The 23,161-nt window shown below is 38.5% G+C and overlaps 1 protein-coding gene across 1 annotated transcript in view; it reads right to left on the bottom strand.

Annotated features, from left to right (window-relative positions):
- Positions 1 to 2,197: 2,197 nt before the first annotated feature.
- The window catches only part of KCNMB4 (potassium calcium-activated channel subfamily M regulatory beta subunit 4), a 61,195-nt gene continuing 40,231 nt past the window's right edge, over positions 2,198 to 23,161 (bottom strand). Inside the window, exon 3 of the mRNA XM_007082265.3 lies at positions 2,198 to 2,728. Within this exon, the coding sequence (XP_007082327.2) occupies positions 2,560 to 2,728 (169 nt within the window). The 3' untranslated portion in view covers positions 2,198 to 2,559. The remainder of the gene's footprint in view (positions 2,729 to 23,161) is intronic.

Genomic DNA, 23,161 nt, shown 5'->3' with positions numbered 1-23,161 from the left:
ATAACTGTGAGCAAAAGTGATGGGTAAAATTTCCTTAAAAAGAAAGAGCTAGCTCCTAACTTCCTTGCTTTTCCAGGTTGCAAAGCAGATGTGATTCTTTGAGTCAATTTTGACCATGGAATGAATACTGTTCTTGGTAATGAAAGAACAACAAGGTAGAGGAATCCTGGGTCCCTCCATTACCATATGAATCAGAACTGCCCTGGACTTCTCTGCTGCCTCTGGACTGCTGTGTGAGGAAGAAATAACTTCTCAGGTGGGCCATGGTATTTTGGGTTCTCTGTTACAGCAGCTTTGACCATTTTCTCACTTCTATTAAGAAGCTAAGCTTCTCTACCTTTTGATAATCTTAAAAATGCACCCCCCTTCCTCTGGATTTTAGCTTTAACAACAAGTATAAGGAGCCTCAAATTTAACTGGCTATAAGCAAGTAAGACCTTAAAACTACATGTGACTTCATGAATTCTCTTTTCAAAAAATCAACCTACAGGGGCGCCTGGGTGGCTCAATCAGTTGAGCATCTGACTTCAACTCAGGTCATGATCTCACAGTTCGTGAGTTCAAGCCCCGCATCAGGCTCTCTGCTGTCAGTACAGAGCCTGCTTCAGCTCCTCTGTCTCCCTCTCCCTCTACCCCTCGCTCACTTGCTCTCTCTCAAAAATAAATAAACATTAAAAAAATATTTTAAAAATCAACCTATAGAATACAGTCATGTATATTCTTTGGGTCTAAATGGAGGCATTAATTAACACAAATGTATGAGTATCAAACTGATAAATGAAAACTCAGATCAATAAATATCAATTTTCCTTTTTCCCTACACATCACACATGTCCATGCACTATTTTTATCTATTCTCTGTAATTGATTAATCATAGATTATTGCATTAAGATAAAATGGATAAAGCAGACTTCCTCTCCCACTATGTAACACAAAGATGATGATTTTCTCGGCTTTCCATTCGAGTAACTGTGTTTCAGATCGGTTCATGGTGTTGCTAAGACAACAGGGATGCTGTAACAGAAAACTGGCACTGAAGTCTCAAAGGATGGAGCTGCCTCAAAGGATATCATCGATGGTGTGTTCAAGGCCTTTTTCACAATGAAACTTGTAACACTGGATTCGAAAAAGGTGGTCACACTCATCCAACACCCTTCCATAGAAGACTATGGCTCTGTCAATGACTTGTATTCTAAAATTAAGGAAAGAGCAGTCTGTGAACTAAAAGTCAGAGGCCTATCATTCCACTAAGATGTATCTTTCCTAGAACCCTAAGCGAGTACTGTCCTTAAATTCCAGTTTGCCTTTATTCTCATAGAAGCATGTTTGAAGAATAATGGAAGAGAGCAAGAAGAAACCATATCATCCGATTGTTCCTTCACTAAAAATGTACATCTCATCGACGCAAAGGTTTGATTCTGTCTGGTAACTACCTGGGTAAGTAGGATATTCACCGATACCTGTGACTGATATTTGGAATCTGCATTTGTCAACAGATGCAAAGAAGCACAGTCTCCTCAGTGCCCTCGTGAGAAAGGCCCAGGAAGCTCAGCAGCAGCAGTGATGAACCCTGGGTTGCATCTCCAGGTTTGTCCAAGCAAACACCTGCAGCGGCATTCACGTAGTACTGAAAACATCAAGGCAAAGACAAAGAAAATAAAAACAAAACACTTGAGCTGATTCTGAATATTTTTTTTTCTGAGCTAAAAGAGAAAAGGAACGAAAACAGCAGTTAACTAAGCTGACACGTGTCCTTCACATCATGTCCATTCTATTGCACAGAGATGAAATCCGTCGAATGTAACATGGACGCGTGAATGAAGGAGCTCAGTGCTCTTAGAGCTAGGACACACCTTGTTCAGAACCGTCTCCCTCTCTTAAGAGATAATTTGGTGAAAAATAGTGGAGAGGCAAAGGGAAGTGTTGGAGGATATGTTTTCCCAATCTTTGAGGGTCCCTTGATGAAGAGTCACAGAAATGACTGAAGACGGAGGGAACAGCGCAGTTTTCCTTTTTCGAGCAGGAGTCAAAAGGTATTCTTCAATAATGGAAACTGGGGATCGTACTGTGAGGTCAAGACTTGTGCAGGGGTCCTTATCTCTAAGTGCAAGTTTCATCTCGCGGAATCAAATGAAACCAAGACCCTTTTTTAAAACCGTGGTGTTCTAAACGTAAAAAAAAAAAAGAAATAGAAAAGAACACAGACCACTCTCTTTTAATGTTTTTAAGTAGCAGAAATCATAATGGTTTGTATACTACACTGTACAATTATATACTGTTACTTTCCAAAGAAAATTAACTTCTTATAGGATTTTCTGAAATGGTTACTCCATACGGTTAAGAGCTTGACCCTTCAGCCATTGCTACGACACATGGCATACAATCTATGAGGTTCCAAGTCTTCCGGTTGTGCCGGTCTCTGCTGCCATTGAGGGAGGAGCCTCTCAGAGACCTCTCGTAGCCCCTTCCATCTCCTGCACCAGGAAACAGCCTCCGCAGGTAGATGTGTGCCGATGAGCGCAGTTTCTGTGCTTTGCTTGCCACAAGCCTACTCCCCTTTAAGAGAACTTGCGCTTCTTCATGGCTTCTGCTTTGACTGCCAGGCTCTTGGCACAGATGGTCAGGACCACAATGAGAACGCCCACCACAAATGTCACCAGGGGCCAGAGAAAGCAATGCAGGAGGACAATCTCATCATGCGTGCGATGAAGGAGCACATCATCTGGTCTGCAAGACAGTGGAGAATGGGAAAGAAAGAGTGGTCAACTGCCTTGGCATGGCATAAATCTACACCCTGGAGCTCAGCTTGCTTTCTACCCAAAGGGAATACTCATTGAAAGTGAAGACCATGCTCTGGCTATAAATACTGTATTTTGAGGTTCAAATCCATTACCAAAAGTTCTGAGGTCTTGAATCAAGTAATTGGTACAAATTTGCATATTATCTATAATATAATTTACACGTTGCAAAATGTCAAAGTGTAGCAATCTTTTACATTACTATTTTCCTGCATTTTAAGTTGTCTAACATATTCCATTTTCTCATTCACCCTTTAATAAATGCTGGTCAAAGTGACATGAATCAGTCTAAAAAATTACTTGTGGGTTGACATTCTCAAACCCAAAGTAGACCTCAGCACTTAGATGGGACCCAAATGATCTTAATTCATAAAAATAATAAAGTCGCTGTTTGAATTTAGTCAGAAAGATCTGTGGTGTAGTCTTCAGGTCAACTCAGCTCCATTATGTGAAGGTTTTTTATTAATGAACAGATGAGTGAAATGGTTAGATTTAGTGCATTTTTCCATGCTTCTGGGTGGGATCAGTCATCAGTTTAAACTACTGACTACTTTCTTGATAAATTTTGCAAAGTCTTAGCAATATATTTCTATCTTACCAACACAGAACCCCACTTTCAATTCCAGCACTGGTCTCATTCTCAAGAAGTAAAAATGAGATGTGTTCCACAAGCCATGATTTCTCATCTCTGGCCATTAGAGAGAGAGCGTGGGACTTTAGCTTTCATACAAGAGGTTTACGTTTTGTGATTTCATCCCCAGGAAGGTTTGTTCTATTTAAAAAAAATTTTTTTTAAATGTTTATTTGTTTTTGAGAGAGAGAGAGAGAGAGAGAGAGCGCACACAGGGGGGGGAGGGGCAGAGAGAGATGGGGTGACATAGGATCTGAACCGGGCTCCATGTCAACAGCAGCGAGCCTGATGCAGGGCTCAAACTCACAAATTGTAAGATCATGACCTCAGTTAAAGTCAGATGCTCAACAGACAGAGCCACCCGGGCGCCCCAGGTTTGTTCTATTATCCTAGAGTAGCAGTGCCTTCCTCCAGACAAGGAAGAAAATGATGCAGAACAATTAATTCAATTGCCCTCAAGAACATCAGAATCTTTAGAGTACAAGGGCAGTGCATTTAACAAAGAAATGCCTTCTTGAGGAGCTCTCACTGATCACAGCTTTGCTAATTCAAGATCAATTTTTCCAGAAGATTGACAAAGGATGTTCGGTATTTCTCTTCTACCTATAATGCAACTATCATGCAGCATTAACAGTTTTGCAGCTTAGCTTTGAAATTACATAATCCTTGCCCCTTTTTTGTGCATAATATCATTTAAGATTTTGCCCATTAAGTGAGATTTTTATTGACATTTTATTTCATATTATTTCAGTTAAAATTTGTACTAGAAAAATGCAGAGTCATTGTAACAATTAAGCAAAAAGCATTCCAGCTTGCAGAAGTTACTCTTTTTTCTGAATTCCTGTTCCAACACATTGTCTTCAAGACTTGTGCTATCATTAACTTATGATACATGTTAATGTACATATCCTTTTCTCCTGGAAGGCCCTCGACTTTGTCATTGTCTGTTACTCTACACATAGATGTTGCTAAATAACCACTTGCTACTGATGACCGGGAAACTGTCTCTGTTTCAACATGTTATCCATGCAAAATTTCAAGAACCTTAAGCCTTGAGTGTAGACAGTAGAGGCCTAGGTCCAAATACAGTCAGGGCACAATATAATTAAGTCATATGTTACAGTCTTTAAAACCCCAACCCCCAGCACTGCCACCATTATTTTCCCAGCCACAAGAACTCACAGCTGTCAGCTACCTCTACCAGAGTGTGCAAAGGAAGTAAAAGCTCTCTCGGTTTCAGATCTCACATTGAGGTCTTTAATCCATCTTGGGTTTATTTTTGTGTATGATGTGAGAAAGTGGTCCAGTTTCATTCTTTTGCATGTAGCTGTCCAGGTTTCCCAGAACCATTACTTGAAGATACTGTCTTTTTCTCATTGTATATTCTTGCCTCCTTTGTCATAGATTAATTGACCATATAAGCATGGGTTTACTTCTAGGTTCTCAATTCTCTTTCGTTGATCTATGTGTCTATTTTTGTGCCAGTACCATACTGTTTTGATTGCTACAGCTTTGTAGTATAGTGCATCTTGAAATCTGGAATTGTGATACCTCCAGCTTTATTCTTCTTTCTCAAGATTGCCTTGACCATATCACAATAAAAAGCTTTTGCAAAGCAAAGGAAGCCATCAACAAAACAAAAAGGCAAATTACTAAATAGGAGAAGATATTTGGAAATGACATATTCAATAAGGGATTAATATCCAAAATATAAAGAGAACTTATACAACTCAACACCAAAAAAATTAAATTAATTAATTACATAATCTGACTAAAAATGGGCAGAAGACCCAAATATTTTTCCAAAAAAGAAATAACATGGCCAACAGACACCTGAAAAGATGCTCAACATCACTCCTCATCAGGGAAATGCAAACCAGAACCTCAATGAAATATCACTTTACACCTGTAAAAATGGCTAAAATCAAAAAGACAAGAAATAACAAGGATTGGCAAGGATGTGGAGAAAAAGGAACCCTTGTGAGCTGCTGGTAGGAATGTATATTGGTGCAGCCATTGTGGAAAATAGTATGGAGGTTCCTCAAATAATTAAAAGTAGAAATATTATATGATCCAATATGGGTATTTACCCAATAGGGGGAAAAACACGAATTGAAAAAGATATATGCACTCTTATGTTTACTGCAACATTATTTACAATAGCCACGATATGGAAGCAGCCTAAGTGTCCACTGATAGACAAATGGATAAGGAAGATGTGGTGGAAATATATAAATTATTATACAGCCATAAAAAAGAATGAGATCTTACCACTTGCAACAACATGGATAGACCTAGAGGGTTTTATGCTAAGTGAAATAAGTAGGACAGAGAAAGACAAATACCACATGATTTCACTTATATGTGGAATCTAAAAAACAAAACAAAAGCATAAACAACCATAAAGTAGAGTCAGACTTATAAATATAGAAAGCAAACTGATGGTTGCCAGGGAGAAGGTGTTTGGGGCGGGGGGGGATGGGCAGAATGGGTAGAGGGAAGTAGGAGGTATAGGCTTGCAGTTATGGAATGAAGAAGTCATGGGAATGAAAGGCAGAGCCTAGGGAATATAGTCAATGGTACTGTAATAGTGTTGTATGGTGGCAAATGGTAGCTATATGTGTGGTGAGCATAGCATAACATATAGACTTTTGAATCACTGTGTTGTACAGCTGAAGTTAATGTAACATTGTGTGTCAATTATACTCAAATAAAAAATAAAATAAGATAAACTGCAGTATTACTGATTTTTTTTTTTTTTAATCTGTCTTGGGATGGCCTTCTTCCCTCACTTCCTTCCCACCTTCTTTTCCCCTTCGCTCTCTTCCCCTTCTTTCTTGGACAGTTCTACTCCTCCAGAATCTATTGGTACAAAGATGAACTACATTCTTCGCCAAAAGGGTGAGAGTGCATAAAAATGTAAATGCACTTAATACACAGAACTGTATGCTTAAAAACGGTGAAAATGGCAAAAAAGGGGGGGGGGGTTAAGGACTTGTATTTTTAACACTATTTTAAGTAATTTGCATGTAATTTCCATAAGTGTTTTGTGGTTAATTTTCCAGTAAAATGCTTCATTGAGTATCGTCTTTTGTGTTCTTTCTTGAATCACTATTAATGATACTAAATCCTTTACCACAATACTGTACAATTGACCCAGGAAAATAGCCACAGATGAAGGTAGTTGGAACCACTATACATATTTCCTGAAACATTTAATAAAAAAAGAATGTGAGTAAAAAGGAAAGGAGGAGTGAAAATAAGAACTGAAAATGCTGGACCCGGATATTTGTTTTATTTAGAAACTTCTTGGCATTCCAACTGCTATAAGAGCCCTTGGGGCAAAATTTTATTTTAATATTTCAAGTGACAAAACATCATTCACTGGAGATAGCTATGTTGAATCCGTAGCAGCTTCAAAGCAGTCTTTGAGGCAGAAATATTATATAAAAATGTTCATATTTCTTTAAAAATAATTAATGTCTGTTTCCATTTCATACAGTTCTAAGATGCCCCATAGTATCCTTCAATGGGAAGGAAGGGTAGCAGAATGTGCCACTTTGGCATAAGGTTATTTTGAGCTGAAGGTAATTGAAGAGACAGAGATAAGAAAAGCTCTCTGACCTCCTCTTATTTGCCTAAAAGCAAGACATACATTTATAAAGGTGCCTTTCTTCCTCTCTCTTCCAGGAAGGACAAAAGTTAATCCTTGGAGACAATTCTAGACCTTTATCAGCCCCCAAATGGCACCAGAGTAAATTATATAACAAATTTTCCTAACTAGCTCTTACTTTCCATCAGTTTCCCCATATATTTACCTTTCTACATTTTGCTGCCCTAGAAACTCAAAGTCCTTTTCCTTTGTCATATCACTTCTCTAAATATGTATTGCCTTTTTCTTCAAAAAGTTTTTTTTTAAATGTTTATTTATTTTTGAGAGAGAGAGAGAGAGAGACAGAGCACAAGCAGGGGAGAGGCAGAGAGAGAGGGAGACACAGAATCCAAAGCAGGCTCCAGGCTCCAAGCTGTCAGCATAGAGCCCAATGTGGGGCCTGAACCCACAGACTGTGAGATCATGACCTGAGCTGAAGTCAGACGCTTAGCTGACTGAGCCACCCAGGTGCCCTGTATTGCCTTTTACTTAAAGATGCTATATAAGCCCAAGTTCTAACCACCTCTTTGAGCTATGCACCACTGAGTGCTTCCACATGTACACATGATGCACATGTTAATAAACTTCTGTTTTTCTCTTCTTAATCTGTCTTTTGTCGGTGTAATTTACAGAGCCCTAGCCTATGAATCTAAGAAGGGTAGAGGGAAAAGTTTTTCCTCCCCTGTAGGAAAAAATGATTTCTCAGCATAGTAATGCTTAAGTTTATCATTCAGTTAATAGGATTTACTGAGATTATCTTTAAATTGATCCTGTGATGTAATTGAAGTCTGGTTCATTTAACTGGGACTTTAGTGTCTTAATTTAAAGCACTCCACTACCTCAGTTCCCTCCAATTTTATGAGGCAGCTTTGGGTTTAGAATTCAGTTTTCCATAAATCTATAATGGTAGGACTGAAGGGGAACTCTTTTAAAAAAAATTACTATTTTCAATATTTGGCAAACTGGATAAATGGCCTGATGAGATCTGAATACGATGTAGTATAATCAGGATAGTGATGAGGATGAAGGCAATATGGAAAAAAAAAAAAAAAAAAGATGATTACTCTGAATTTGAGGACTTCAAAAAAGTAAACAAGGTATTTTCTTTCGGGTATGTAAAAATACTAATAGCAAGCACTTTTAAATCCTAAGAGGGGGTGGGTACAAGTGTCATAAAACAAGAGAAGTGCTACGAGTACCCTTAGAAATACTTTCCTAAAGGTTGGACTTACCCTGAATAGAGCCTTGAAAGTATATTGTGAGTACATTGTTAAATAGTTAGCATTTGTTAAGTGTTTACTACCCTTCAGGTGCTCGGATAGAGTGTTTAATCTCACTTGATCCTTAAAATAACCCTGTGATGGCCAAATTTTTCATTGTCATTTTAAAATAAGAGAAACTAAGGCAAAGAAAGATTAGTTTACTCAAGATTACACAACTTGAAATGACACAGTGATTCGGAAACCCTATCTGTATGACTTTCAAACCTGTACTATTTATTTACCCCTCAGCTGGCTTTTCTCGAATTCAAGCCACCTCTGGTATTTGCTGAAATGCAACTTCCTGAATCTCAACTCCTGGCTGACTACACCAGAATAGGGGTTGTAGGACCCAGATACCTGCATTTTTGAGAAGCTCCTGGGTGATTCTCATACGTAATCAAGTTTAGGAAGCGCTGTGTAAAGCTCTAATAGTTTAAAAGAAAAAAAAAAATTGGTGTGAAACATAGAGCTACTTATCTGGCTATTTCGGAAACTGTCTTAACTGATTCTTATGTCCGGGTTATTGTCATGGCCTCCACGTGCTCTTGTGCAGAGTGTATGGTGCATGAAGATGTCCTGGAATAAGACTGGAGGAGAGAAGGGGTGAGGTGAGGGGTAATGGAGGTAACATGGGAGGTAGAAATCCAGCCCTGATACTAGATTTGCTCAGAGGGGGCTTTTGTCCTAATTGGCAAAAAGGCACCCTATCAGCTAGCAGTAGACCTAGTTGTACCAGATAAAAAAGACAAAAATTTGGTATACGTCATCCTAAATATAAAAAATATATTCCCTTTGACTTTGCCTCACCAGATGAGATTTCTTCTAATTCTCAATACCTGTTCTGTTCACTGACAGTGAGAGAAAAATGTGACCTCTTTTTTTTTTTCTTTTTTAGGCTGGAAAATTAAACTTTAACTTATCTCAACCAGTTCATGTAAAAATCTGAACTGCATAATAAGTTACTAGTATCCCGTGATGGTAACTGTACCAGTGAAGAGAAAAGATGATGATCTATGAGATTGTACAGGAAGTAGAAATCTTTTTAGATTTATTACTTAAGAACTTTCCTTTTCATGTTCATGTAGACTGCTAGAAAGTTCAAGTTTTGGCCTGCCTTAGCAAGATCATACAACTTTTTTTTTGCCAGTCAGACCCCTCGTGCTTTGTCTTATTTTCTGCACATGTTGCTAAATTTATTTTATCTTGCTAAATTCTGTCAATCTTTAGAGCACTCATTAAACCCTTTAGGTATATATCAATGATCTACATTTGCATATCAGGTACTCAATAAACCTTAAAAACTTTTTTAGTTGTCAGCTTTATCCATATTTCCATGAGAAATAATATACTACATCATTACAGGAACTTGCACTTATGTATGTATTTTGTTGCAATCTTAAAGTCAATAAATGCTTCATTATATCACAACCATAACATAATTCTTTAGGCATAATGTCAGTCCAACATGCCAGGCCTCTGGCATAGAAGCACAGCCAAATGACATGAAAAATGTAATGATTTCATCCTCCAAATCTTCTGAATAGGTCCTCTCTATTCTTGCTCTAAGCCTTGCTTATTATTTATAACATGACCTACTTTTTGAAAGAATCTTAAAGAGGTAACAATAAAAACAAGACCTAAGTACAATAAAACCCTTAAACTGACAGTAAAGAGCAAATACAATGTAATTAGGATGAGAGAAAGAAAAAAAAAAAAAAAAAAAAAGGAAGTCCGAGCTAAGAAAAGCTCCTGCTTTAAGCATAAGTGGAACTTAACCTCTGAGCATCCCAGTACCCAAGGGAAAAAGAACAGAGATGAGTTACACAGCTGCCATTAGATTGGAAAAAAAAAAAAGGAAGCATGCCAATTCATCAGAACAAATGCTTTGCTAGGGCTACACTTAATAAATGAGATGGTGTGTATTTTTACATAAAGTAATCTGTGTAACACATTTGAAAGGCTAAGAGCAGCTCTACAAAGCTAGCTAATGAAATTATGTGAGGAATTTTTACAATACTAATTCCAAGGTCTCAGATCTACTGAATCAGACTGAGGTTTTAAACAGCTTTCCAGGTGATGCCAATGATTACTCACATCTGGAAATAAGTGACTTAATGCTTTTTAAATATCAAATGTATCAGCTTGGTTTTTGACAATAACTTAAGAGCAAATTGTTCAAGACTGGAATCACTGACAAGCATTCTATGTGGCTGGTTGAAGGGAGCAGCATCTTCTGTCAGGTTAGAGTCCTGACACGGAAGTGACAAAATGATACTTTATAACGAAAACCGAAAACCTGACATGCATTCATTCCCAGATAATTTTGTCTATTGGAGCTAGGTTTCAGACAGCCTTTGAAAGTTTTCTCTAAAGTCTCAAATGTATCAACAGATTTTTTTTTTCAATCTATGAAGTTTATTGTCAAATTGGTTTCCATACAACACCCAGTGCTCATCCCAAAAGGCGCCCTCCTCAATACCCATCACCCACCCTCCCCTCCCTCCCACCCCCCATCAACCCTCAGTTTGTTCTCAGTTTTTAAGAGTCTCTTATGCTTTGGCTCTCTCCCACTCTAACCTCTTTTTTTTTTTTTTTCCTTCCCCTCCCCCATGGGTTTCTGTTAAGTTTCTCAGGATCCACATAAGAGTGAAAACATATGGTATCTGTCTTTCTCTGTATGACTTATTTCACTTAGCATCACACTCTCCAGTTCCATCCACGTTGCTACAAAGGGCCATATTTCATTCTTTCTCACTGCCACGTAGTACTCCATTGTGTATATAAACCACAGTTTCTTTATCCATTCATCAGTTGATGGACATTTAGGCTCTTTCCATAATTTGGCTATTGTTGAGAGTGCTGCTATAAACACTGGGGTGCAAGTGCCCCTATGCATCAGTACTCCTGTATCCCTTGGGTAAATTCCTAGCAGTGCTATTGCACTGGGTCAATAGGGTAGGTCTATTTTTAATTTTTTGAGGAACCTCCACACTGTTTTCCAGAGTGGCTGCACCAATTTGCATTCCCACCAACAGTGCAAGAGGGTTCCCGTTTCTCCACATCCTCGCCAGCATCTATAGTCTCCTGATTTGTTCATTTTGGCCACTCTGACTGGTGTGAGGTGATATCTGAGTGTGGTTCTGATTTGTATTTCCCTGATGAGGAGTGATGTTGAGCATCTTTTCATGTGCCTGTATCAACAGATATTTAATTGAAATGCCACAAGAGGAGACTACGTCATAGAAGGTTTTCAGGCAGGAACTGCTGACCACTGATTTCTAAGCTGGAAAACCTTGATGTGGGTATCAATAAATGTTTTCAATTTTGGCAATACTCTATGCTATGAGCTTTCTAGAAGGAGACTGAATTAAAATGTATCCCACGAAAATACTGACTTGACCCATTGATTGTTGATTTTTAAAAGACCTCAAAAGATTTTTTTCTACCAAAAGACATTGAAGATTAAATGATAAAAACATTGAATTTGGTTTTGGCATAAAGCTGTCCTTATTGAGAGTAATTAGCCAATATGTTTAGTTGCTGTTTGAAGCAATTATAAAACCTTGGCAACAGAAAAGTATGCTTGTCTTCTTAAATGACCACAGGAAGGCACTTGAACAGCTAATCTGAAAGCTGTATCAAGTTATGGTATAAATTACAGTGGGAATACGGAGACCGGAACACGGAGATCCTTTGCAGTATTCTTTACGATGATTTGTTCTATCATGAGTGCATTTTTGCCAACTTGATTTCAGCAATGATACTGTGATAAGGGCTTTTAAAAGTTTGAGAAGTATTATATCAATATCACAGCTTTGGTCTGCAGACGGTTCTTATCAATGGATGAAAGGCTGTTTATAGATGTAAAAATGTTATAAATACTTACATTTTCTTAACTATCTTCTCCAATTAAGTGAACTTACAGCTGTAATATTTAATTGTATAAGAGTTGTTCCTCAAGCCTGACTATTCTTCATGGAGGAAATTAAATCAAGCCCCAGAACTGCAGTTTCTAGAGAGAAAAATTTACATTTGCCTTTGGCCAGATATACAGCAAACTGGCAGGTGTGTTATTTTGGAGCAATGAAGCGTTGAATTAATTTTAAATAGGAAAGATTGTGCCTTAAGTCCACCCTGATGGTAAGTCCTAAGTAGCCTTAGAAGTGTAGGGGAGTATTTCAGAACATGAACTTTAGTTAAACCTGGGTTTAAATATGGGCTTTACAACTTGCTAACATGATTTTAGGAAAAATACTTAAGGAAGGAAAGAAGGAAGGAAGGAAGGAAAGAAAGAAAAAGAAAGAAAGAAAGAAAAAGAAAGAAAGAAAGAAAGAAAGAAAGAAAGAAAGAAAGAAAAAGAAAGAAAGAAAGAAAGAAAAAAGGAAAGAAATACTTAATCCCTCCCTGTCTTAATTTTGTCATCTATAAAGTGGGAATAATAATATCTACCTTCCAGGATAGTCCTGAAGAGTAAATGAGACAATGTCTGCCAAGTGTTTAAGCAGATGACTGCCTAATAATGAGTATTTAATATTCAGTAAGGGGTGGTAATAATAATGATTATCATTACAAATTTGGGGTTCACAACTCAGAAGATGATTTTAAAATGTTGGCAGTAATGTATCATTTGCAAATATCTTCTACAGTCTACGACTGTCTGGTTGAAGTCACAGGAAATTCCTTTAATCAAATTATAATTTCTTTTGGTATAGATGTCTTCATTCCCCCTGGTCCGCTTATACCTTTGTAGTCTGCTTTCTGGTCCTATTACAGGCGGCTTAAAGGAAGAAACAGCATAGGTCTAACCAGCAAATGATTCCCTTCAATTCTAATGCGTGCATCAGGAAAAAAATTCAACAACACTAATCTCTTGATTAGAAACACAAATAGAAGTTACCCCTAAATTTTTCTCTCAAGCCATCATTTAACATCATTAAATTGCCCAATTGGAGATTGGGTTTAGCAACTGTTTTCCGATGGTTAAGATGGCTGTCCTTACAAGTACAAGGTCTTAGGTCTTATAAAGCAGAGGCCCGGTGAAACCATTGCAGCCCTGAGCTCCCAGAGGAACACACTTCTTTTAAAGTTTTATTCACACTGTGTGGTAATTACTTTTTATATCTGTCTGTTTTCCCAACCTAATTCGAAGAACCCTGAGGTAAGAAGCCTATTAGGGATATTGCCTGCCTGAGAAGACGTCTCCTGAGTGCTCAGAAAGAAAGAGGGGTTACTGGCAAGGCCTGCAAACCAAGAAGAAGCTTATGACTTGTTGTCTTAAAAAAAAAAAAAAAAAGCAAACCAATGAATCCATCTTACTCTGAGGCAGAGCAGGTTGGTATAAGAAGGTTTTAATTATACAACATTTGTTGTTCTTCTATCAGGAAAAAAAAATGGAAAGAGAATTTTTAAATTATCTAGATATTCTCGGAGATGAGGCAAGAAATGGCATTAAATTTATATTAAATCCCCTTCCTATCCCACCTGCCCCCGCAAGCTGCTTAGGAAGAGTCACCTGTGTCAGTGACCGGGAATGCTGGATGGACAGCATGACTTTCAGTTGGCTTATTTCACCAGAGAAGTGAAGGATTTTGTAAACCAGATGACGGTTTTGGTCCAGCAATTCCTGTGAGCTTTTCTTAAGAAATGTATTACTGTTCTTCATGGCAGCTTGGTCTGTGGCGTCTCTGAGTTACCAGGTAAATTATTTATTTCACATAGGGCCACAGGTATTCTTTGGCCAAACTGCTTAAATTTAGAGTTTAAGCAGATATACTGGAGAAAAGAAGAAACCTACATTCTTCTATTTGAGACAAAGATAATTCTTATAATAGTTCTCACTTTGTGTATGTACTTTGTAGTTTCAATTTTATTTATTTAAAAAAAAATTGTTTTAATTTATTTTTGAAGGTGAGAGATACAGAGCATGAGCAGGGAGGGGCAGAGAGAGAGGGAGACACAGAATCCAAAGCAGGCTCCAGGCTCCGAGCTGTCAGCACAGAGCACGACACGGGGCTCCAACTCACAAACCACGAGATTACGACCTGAGCCAAAGTCTGACGCTTCACCGACTGAACCACCCAGGTGTCCCTGTGGTTTCAATTTTAAAGTGAAAATCCAATACCATTTTAAATCAGTGTGAAAAAGATGGATTATTCAATACATTGTGTTGGGACAATACTGGCCATTTGAAGAAAAAAAACATTTGCTCCCCATCTTCTTCTTTCCAAAAAACAAGAGAAAACAAAAAAAGAAAATCCAGACATATCAAAAACTTAGTTGTACAAAACAAACCATGAATGCTCTAGAAGAACACCTGAGTTATAGAAAATAACTTTGGAATGAGAAAAAAAAAATGGGTTTCAATTTTTTTTTTTGTATTAGTATGTTCCAAGTATTCTATTTATATTTACTTATACTAAGACATTATTCACTGTTAATCAGAAATTAAAATTTAACTGGTGTCTTATATTTTAATTTGCTAAATTTGGCAAATTTCTGATTACCCTACTTTCTAAGTAAGAAATAAAATGCAAACGCCATTAAGAAAAGACAGATGATCCAACAAGAGAAACGTAAACATTTCTGTAAGCCAAAAACACTCCAGGGGCGCCTGGGTGGCTCAGTCGGTTGAGTGTCTGACACTTGATTTCAGCTCAGATCACAATCTCACAGTTCATGGGTTCGAGCCCCGTGTCAGGCTCTGTGCTGACAGCGTGGAGCCTGCTTGGGATTCTCTCTCTCCCTCTCTCTGGCCCTAAACATTAAAAAAATTAAAGAGAGATGGAAGGGAGGGCGCAGAACCAAGGGTGAATAAACAGCAGTGACACGAAGCTACAGGCACACAGTCAGGAAGACAAAATCGGAACAAGAGGAAGCCAGGGAGAAATGCTGCAGACAATGAAAAAGGTAATTAGAGCTGGGTTTAAAGGAAGAATCAGAACAAAAACAGACAGGCTCCCTTCTTAGGACAAATGACACAGTGTTCACAGAGAGAACCCACAAGTGATCAGCTCTCATTTTTCTTCTCCATGGACGACAAATACTTTTCTATTCTATTTCATCTTTAAAATATTATTAGTCAAAATAAAACATTTTATTTTAATAACAAATTTGTTATTATTAAAATGCATTATGACCCAAACCGGGACAGCTGAAACCCAGGACAGCCGGGAGATGGTAAGAGATGACATGTCTAAGGGACTTCCCCTACTGGCTACAGGGGAACCACAGGCAAGAGTATTTCTACTTCCAAAACAGGACTGATTTCCCACCTTTCCTTTTCTCATTAAAGTGGAAAGAATAGGGCTCTATGAAATTTTCATCACATCATCACTGCTTCCTCAACATAATGAGATCTCCAGACAGAGACGCACAGGTCTTATGGGGGAGCTGTGGGTCCCCAGAGAGAACACTAGATTTGGATTTTCCTAACACAGCGGGTAGGAGTTCTGAGTCTCCACTGACTTAGGGCCCATCACTCATCTCTCTACACCTCAGCTGCCTCATTTGTAAAATGGGAAATAAAACCCTTCTCAGGAGAGAAAATGAGGGTATTTCTGTGGAAAGCATTTCTCTATAAAACCATGTACAACATAGACAGCCTCTGTGAGATAGTAAGACACATCTGAATTGGTCTTGGCCGCTGGTTCCTGAACTCAGCTCCTAAAACCCCACAAAATTCCTAAGTGATAAGAGAATTAGGAACATCTTTTGTTCTAATGAGGAGACTCTAGGAGGGCACGTGAAGGGCTGCTGGATGGCGGCTGGGCTGATCTCCACAAAGACCAAGCCATGGTTAGAAGCTTGTAACTTTCAGCCCCACTGCCCTCCCTCTATCTCCCATCTCTCTAGAGAGGTGCTGGAAACAGAGTTCATAATTGATCATGGCTTCATGATAAAGCCTCCATAAGTATCCCAACAGTACAGGGTTCAGTGAGCTCGTCTGGTGAACACATGCACAACAGAAGGGTGACGCACACCATCTCCACAAAGACATAAGCTCCTACACTGGGAGCCCTCCCAGCCCTCACTCTATTTCTTTATCTGGCTGTTCATAGGTATCCTTTGTTATGTCTTTCAACAAACTAGTAAATGTGCGTGTTTCCCGAATTCTGTGAGCCATTCTAGAAAATTAATCCAAACTGAGGGGGAAGTCATGGGATCCTCTAATCTGTAGCCACATTGGACAAAAGTTGTGGGTAACCTAGGGACCCAATACTTACAACTGGAGTTTGAAGTCGGGGGGCAGTCTTCTGGGACTGAACCCTTTACCTGTGGGATCTGATTACTATCTTCCCGTAGATAGGGTCAGAACTGATTTACATTGTAGAACACCCGGCTGGTATTATGGAGAATCACTTGGTATGGGGAAAAAAAAAATCCTACACATTTGGTGATGAGAAGTGTTAGAAGTGAAGTGTTCTCTGCTAGGAATTGACCCAAGGGATACAGGAGTGCTGATGCAGAGGGGCACTTGTACCCCAATGTTTATAGCAGCACTCTCAACAATAACCAAATTATGGAAAGAGCCTAAATGTCCATCAACTGATGAATGGATAAAGAAATTGTGGTTTATATACACAATGGAGTACTACGTGGCAATGAGAAAGAATGAAATATGGCCCTTTGTAGCAACGTGGATGGAACTGGAGAGTGTTATGCTAAGTGAAATAAGTCATACAGAGAAAGACAGATACCATATGGTTTCACTCTTATGTGAATCCTGAGAAACTTAACAGAAACCCATGGGGGAGGGGAAGGAAAAAAAAAAAAAGAGGTTAGAGAGGGAGACAGCCAAAGCATAAGAGACTCTTAAAAACTGAGAACAAACTGAGGGTTGATGGGGGGTGGGAGGGAGAGGAGGGTGGGTGATGGGTATTGAGGAGGGCACCTTTTGGGATGAGCACTGGGTGTTGTATGGAAACCAATTTGACAATAAATTTCATGTTAAAAAAAAAAAGAAGTGAAGTGTTCTGTATGAGGAGTAAAGACACACAGTGGGGAGAGAAATGAGTTTTTTCATTATAGCCTTAAATAAAGCCCATATCCAAGTTTCCTAACCTGGGAGAGATGAATTTGTCTACCCACAGAATGTAACAACACGGAACCAGAGATTTTGAAAATTTGTGGCATTTTCAAAGCTTAAGAGTTGAAGGAAAGCTCACAGACATTCATTGTAAAAGTCAGCTACGCTGAGACCTCTCTATAAATTACTACCCGTTAGACCTCTCTATAAATTACTGCCTGTATATTTTCACTCCTGCTGTAACAAATTTAGTGGCTTAAACCAATGCAAATTTCTTCTCTTACTTTTCTGGAGGTCAGAAGTCTGAAATCTGAAGGTATTGGCAGGACTGTTCTTTCTGGATGCTCTAGAAGAGAATCTATTTCCTTGCCTTTTCCAGTTTCTAGAAGTTTCCTGTATTCCTTGGTTCATGGCCCCTTCTTGGAATCACTCTTGCTTCCATCATCACATCCATTACCCCTCCTCTCTTCCTCTTATAAAGACCTTGAGATTACATTTAGGGTGTAACTTTCCATAACAAAACTCTTTACTTAATCACATCTGCAGTCTTTTTTACCATCTATGGTGATGTAAGGTAATAAGGTATGTTGACACAAATCCATGGGGAGTAGGATGTGGACACCTTCGGGAGCTAGTATTTAGACAACCACACTACCATAACCTGCTATCTTATATTATAAATAGTTCTTTACTAACACAAGTCTTCTACCCCTGGCCCTAATTAGTCATTCACAATTAAATCATCAACAGAAGCATCCCCCCCAAAAAGCACTAGATGATAAACTCCTTTCTATTATCCCCACCTGAGTTATAAAAAAAAAAAATACTAAGAGGTCCAAACTCCCAGTTATGCAATAAATAAGTCACAAGGATGAAAAAGCACAGCACAAGAAATACAGTCAATAATGTCGTAATAACTTTGTATGGCAACGAATGGTAAGGACACTTACTGTGCTGAGCATTTCATAATGTATAGAATTGTGGGAACACTATGTTGTGCCCTGAAACTAATACAATATTGTGTGTCAACTCTACTTCAATTAAAGATACAAATCAAGGCTAAAGAGTGTTAGCCTTTTTGATCTTTTCCCAACATCTGTCCTTTTATTATGATAAAGGCATTCACTATAAAACACACCTGCCCAGAGATATTAACACTTTTCTTTTTTTCATCCGCAACATTTTCCTTCCGTTGTGCCTTTGCCTGCTTAGAGCTCCACTACTTCCTTTACCACCTGCTGCCCCTAATCGAATCAGTCATGGAACTTTGAAAATTTTAATACAATACATCACTGGAATCCTCCCTAAAAAATGGACACCTTGTTTACTACAGGATTTACTTTTTGTCTTAGTAGTACATCTTTGCAATTCCCTTTTAAATTTTATTCCTTACCAAGTGTTCAAAGATTCTTGATTCTTTTTTACTCAGATCTTTCACGAAACAATATGTCACTAATGGTTCTCCGTATTAATTTTAACCACAATCATATGCTACATCGTAAGTTTGACCTTCCCAAACTTTCTCTCCATTAGCTATCCTTCAGATCTTTTTTTAAATTCTGAATTTAAAAAGTGAGGTAGAATTTCCACATGTGGAAAGAGAAGTAATAAGTATATAGTTTAGCCAGATCTTCATGTCATTTTAATACTGTTGATTTCTGATCTTTTTATTTCTATTTTATAAAAACAGTTTTATAATTTCTTTAATCCATTTTACTATTTAAAAACTCACATTATCCCATACAATTATTTTTTCTCATATTTGAAGATTGAAAATGTATTATTAAATCAGATTTTAGTAAGAAGTGGGGAAGCTTAAGGGTGGGCCATTATGTTCCCAAAGGAAGTCTTTCAGAGCCCATTTTCCATCTCAGCAATACCTATTCCTGGAGAAACATCCCCAGAAAATGGAAAATGTTTGATTTATGACGTTAATGCTCAAAATGCCCTTCTGTTTTTCAATTCCTTATGTAGCGGAACTAATTCTTAAACATCAAGGAAACACACTGTAATCTAGCATATCTGAGAATATGGTGATACAGACGGGACTTCCTCAACAAGCTAGGGCTGAAAGAGACTGGAAACAACAGCACTAATTAAATCATGACATCCCAACATTCTCCTCACTGTTCAAGACAAAACAACAGGGCCTCTTATTCACTTTGTGAAGCCAAAACCAAAGTAGAAGAGAGAAGCTCTAATTATAGAAAAGCCTGCACACAATGAAAGGCTAGTTACCGAGCAAAGTAATTATGTGTTTTTTTCTCAAAATCTTCAAACAGGGTAGTGGCTCCCCTTTGAAATTACATAAGATGATACCCAAGGGCTCAAAAAGTTGAGCCAGTGTCTTCTATATCCATTCAATAACCATGATCCTAAGATCCTGATGTTCAAACCTACTTCACTGTTTCAGGAGAAGGAAGTCATGGGTTGCACCCAGCATAGTAACTGCACACATATAAAAAGACTTGTCTGAAAGATCACTTTAACAACCACATTTTCTATCATCTCTCTAAGCTAAATCATGTTCTCAGCCCTTGCTCCAGGCAAAGAGGACACTGCAAACTAGCAGAGGATATAATCACAGATCACACACTTGCAACGTGGGCGTGAGAAACCGTTTCCAGGGAGAAATGACAAACATACTGATGCACCCAAAATATGCATATGAGCAGGGATTCCATTGGGTGTTTGTAAAGTTGGCAAGAGCTTCAGAATTTGGTTCTCAAGGAAATAAGGCGGGTAAGGAATCCCCCCAAATGTCAACGTGTCTTCTTACCATCTGAACAATACTGGGCACATTGTGTGCAGTTGAAATGTGGCATTTAAAAAAGGAGGTTGAGAAACATGTTCCCCGTGATTTTGACGTAAAATCAAGATGGCAGGCCCTCCTTAACTAGTAAAATATCAGTAGGGTCGGAACAATAAGGGCCCCCTCACCCACTCATGACTCAAATGCAAATACCCCCACAAAGAATCGTGGTCTCAGTGGGTCTGCCCAACTCCACAAAGCCTGGATTTTTTACCCAGTGGTTCCCCACACCTAGAAGAGCAGCACACCGTGCTAAGCTCAAAGTGAAAACTCCATAAATGTTAGTGTAACAAGAAGGGAATGGGGCGCCTGGGTGGCTTGGTTGGTTGAGAGTCCGACTTTGGCTCAGGTCACGATCTTACCGTTTTTGGGTTTGAGCCCCGCATCAGGCTCTGCACTCACAGTGCAGAGCCTGCTTGGGATTCTCTCTCTCCCTCTCTCTCTGCTCCTCCCCCTCTCTCTTTCAAAATAAATAAAGAAACTTTAAAAGAAAATAAGAAGGGAATGAAAATCCAAAGCCATAGAGTTTTAGGTAAGCAAATCTGGGGGAGGGGGAGGGGGGGAAAGGAAGATCTTAGACTTCATAGGAATTCTTTCAAAGTCTACATATACTTGTTTGAAATTGTAAACACCATAGAGTTATTTGCATCAACAGTCATATGTATCTGCTTGTATTCTTACAGATCGTGACAACTATTTTCAGAACATTTCTAAGACAAAGTGACCATGTTCACTATTCTTTGTCATTTTAAACTTTCTTTTCTTCCTGCTTAGTTATTTAAGTATCTATCACTAGCCTGTCCAATCAGCTCCTGTGCACCTAACTACTGTCACTGGTGGTTCCTCCTTCAATTCACCTGCCCCACCCCCACTTAGATGCTTTTCCCTGCTGCTCCCACACATAGCGCTGTCCCACATTGAGCACACTAGCAAAGGCAGCCAGCGCCTAGTGAAGTCAATACCAAACAGCCCAGGCAGGTGAAGAGACCTTCTGTATTTCCCCAAACCTCTGAAAAAGATCTTGTGTCCCATCCCACAACATACTCCTAGGACATCATCATTAATGTCTGATTTGGTGAAGACCAATTCCTTATAATTAGATCTTCAATGAAGAAAATTAGCCAGTTACCACAGTCTATTTTCTTTCATACACCTCTCCTAGCAGCATGGCTCCATTATTTTGGCAGCTCCGAAGAGAAGATCTGAAAAATGTATCCTGGGTGGCGGAAAAGTGAATTGCGTTTCTTCTTTATTTATATAAAGCTCAAAGGAAAGCTCAAGGGAAAAGCTCAAAGGAAACAGGGCTACCTCCTATTACAATATCATCATTCTATAAGTTTCCCAATTGTTAAGAACCCACTTTATTAAAATGTATTATGCACCAAATTATTGGTTTTTAATTAGAAAATTAGCATATATATGCTTTGTTGCTGCATGTAGGAAGATAGAAATATGTTAGCAATGAATCATTCATCCTAACTCCTAAAATGTATAGTAAAGAGTACATGAAAAATAGCTCTATCTTCTTTTTTGTTATAATCTGTTAAGCGGTTATTTCTCTTGGTAAAAGTACATTGAACATATACTGAAATACTTCTACACAGTAAAAGTAGTCAAATTAATTGCGAAGTTCTTTTCCTAATTGATAAATCACTATTTAGAAAACAGAAGTTGTATGGAGAAATATGTGTAACACAATGATGACTTACAGTACAACAGAATTTTTTAAATTTGAGTAATTAAAAAGACCCTGTCAGTCAATGTCAAAGTTTCTCTTGGATGTGCCAGTAACTTGACTTTACTGTGGTAACATGCAATATTCAAAACTCAAGAAAATACATGTAAATAGCCATCAGATTATTGGACTAAACATGATAAAGAGTTTGAAAATCACTAAAAATTATAGGCATGGGTATTCCTATGGAAATTTGTTTTCTTTTCCTCTCCCATGAGACTAATATTAATGTCCCAGATAGCGGCCAATCCTTTAGGCCTTCAAGGTCCTGAAGCATGGAGCAAAGCTGCTAATAACCCAAGACAGACAGGTAGCTCGTTGTTATGAGCTACACACATTTTCATGTTGTTACCACAGCATAATTTAGCCTAAGCTGACCAAAACACCAAGATGAAGGCCAGAGACCCTACAATTTCATTAAGTAAACAGCCATGATGGTCGAAATGAGTCCTCTCTTGGTGTGCCTGGGTGGCTCAGTCGGTTGAGCGTTTGACTCTTGATTTTGGCTCAGGTCATGATCTTACAGTTCTTGAGTTCAAGCCCTGGGTCAGCCTCTGCGCTGATAGCACAGAGCCTGCTTGGGATTCTCTCTCTTCCTCTCTCTCTGCTCCTCCCCTGATGTACTCTATCCCTCTCAAAATAAAATAAAATAAAATAAAATAAAATAAAATAAACATTAAAAAAAAAGTCCTCTCTTAATCTAAAGCACAAGAGCAGTTTAAAGATGCACATTTGAGCATCTTACAAGATCTTCCTGGTTCTCATTCTCTTCCAGTTAGCCATTCCACAACACTTGCAGAACACCTACAACGTGGCAGGCACCAGGGCTATGCTTATGCGGTGGCTCTCGCTGGCTGGCTATAGGCTGGACGGCAGGAACACTGTCTGCTAATGTCTGTAGTCCCATTACCCAGCACAATGCCAGGCACGCATGCTAGGTGCTCTGTAAACGTTTGTCGTTTGCTTATCGTTGAAACGCACTTCAAAATGTAATGAACATTTGTACATAGGGCACAGGTAATAAAAGGGGAGTACTTAAGCGTGCCTGGGAAATAAAAAGACGTATCTTTTGAGAAGACATGAAAGAACAGGAGTTTAGAATCTAAGTTTCTTGGGAGAAGACACGGTGTATACAAAGGCCCAAATCCTTTGGCATTGCGTATTATTTTGCCACCAACAGTACATTCAAAGAATCTTATAGTAGTTTCATTGATCAGAATTGATCGAGTCCCTTATATTTTCCTA

This window comes from Panthera tigris, chromosome B4 (genome assembly GCF_018350195.1).
Source record: "Panthera tigris isolate Pti1 chromosome B4, P.tigris_Pti1_mat1.1, whole genome shotgun sequence".
Classification (NCBI taxonomy): Eukaryota; Metazoa; Chordata; class Mammalia; order Carnivora; family Felidae; genus Panthera; species Panthera tigris.
The sequence above is the reverse complement of the archived record's forward strand: the minus strand, read 5'-3'. Positions and strand labels throughout refer to the sequence as shown.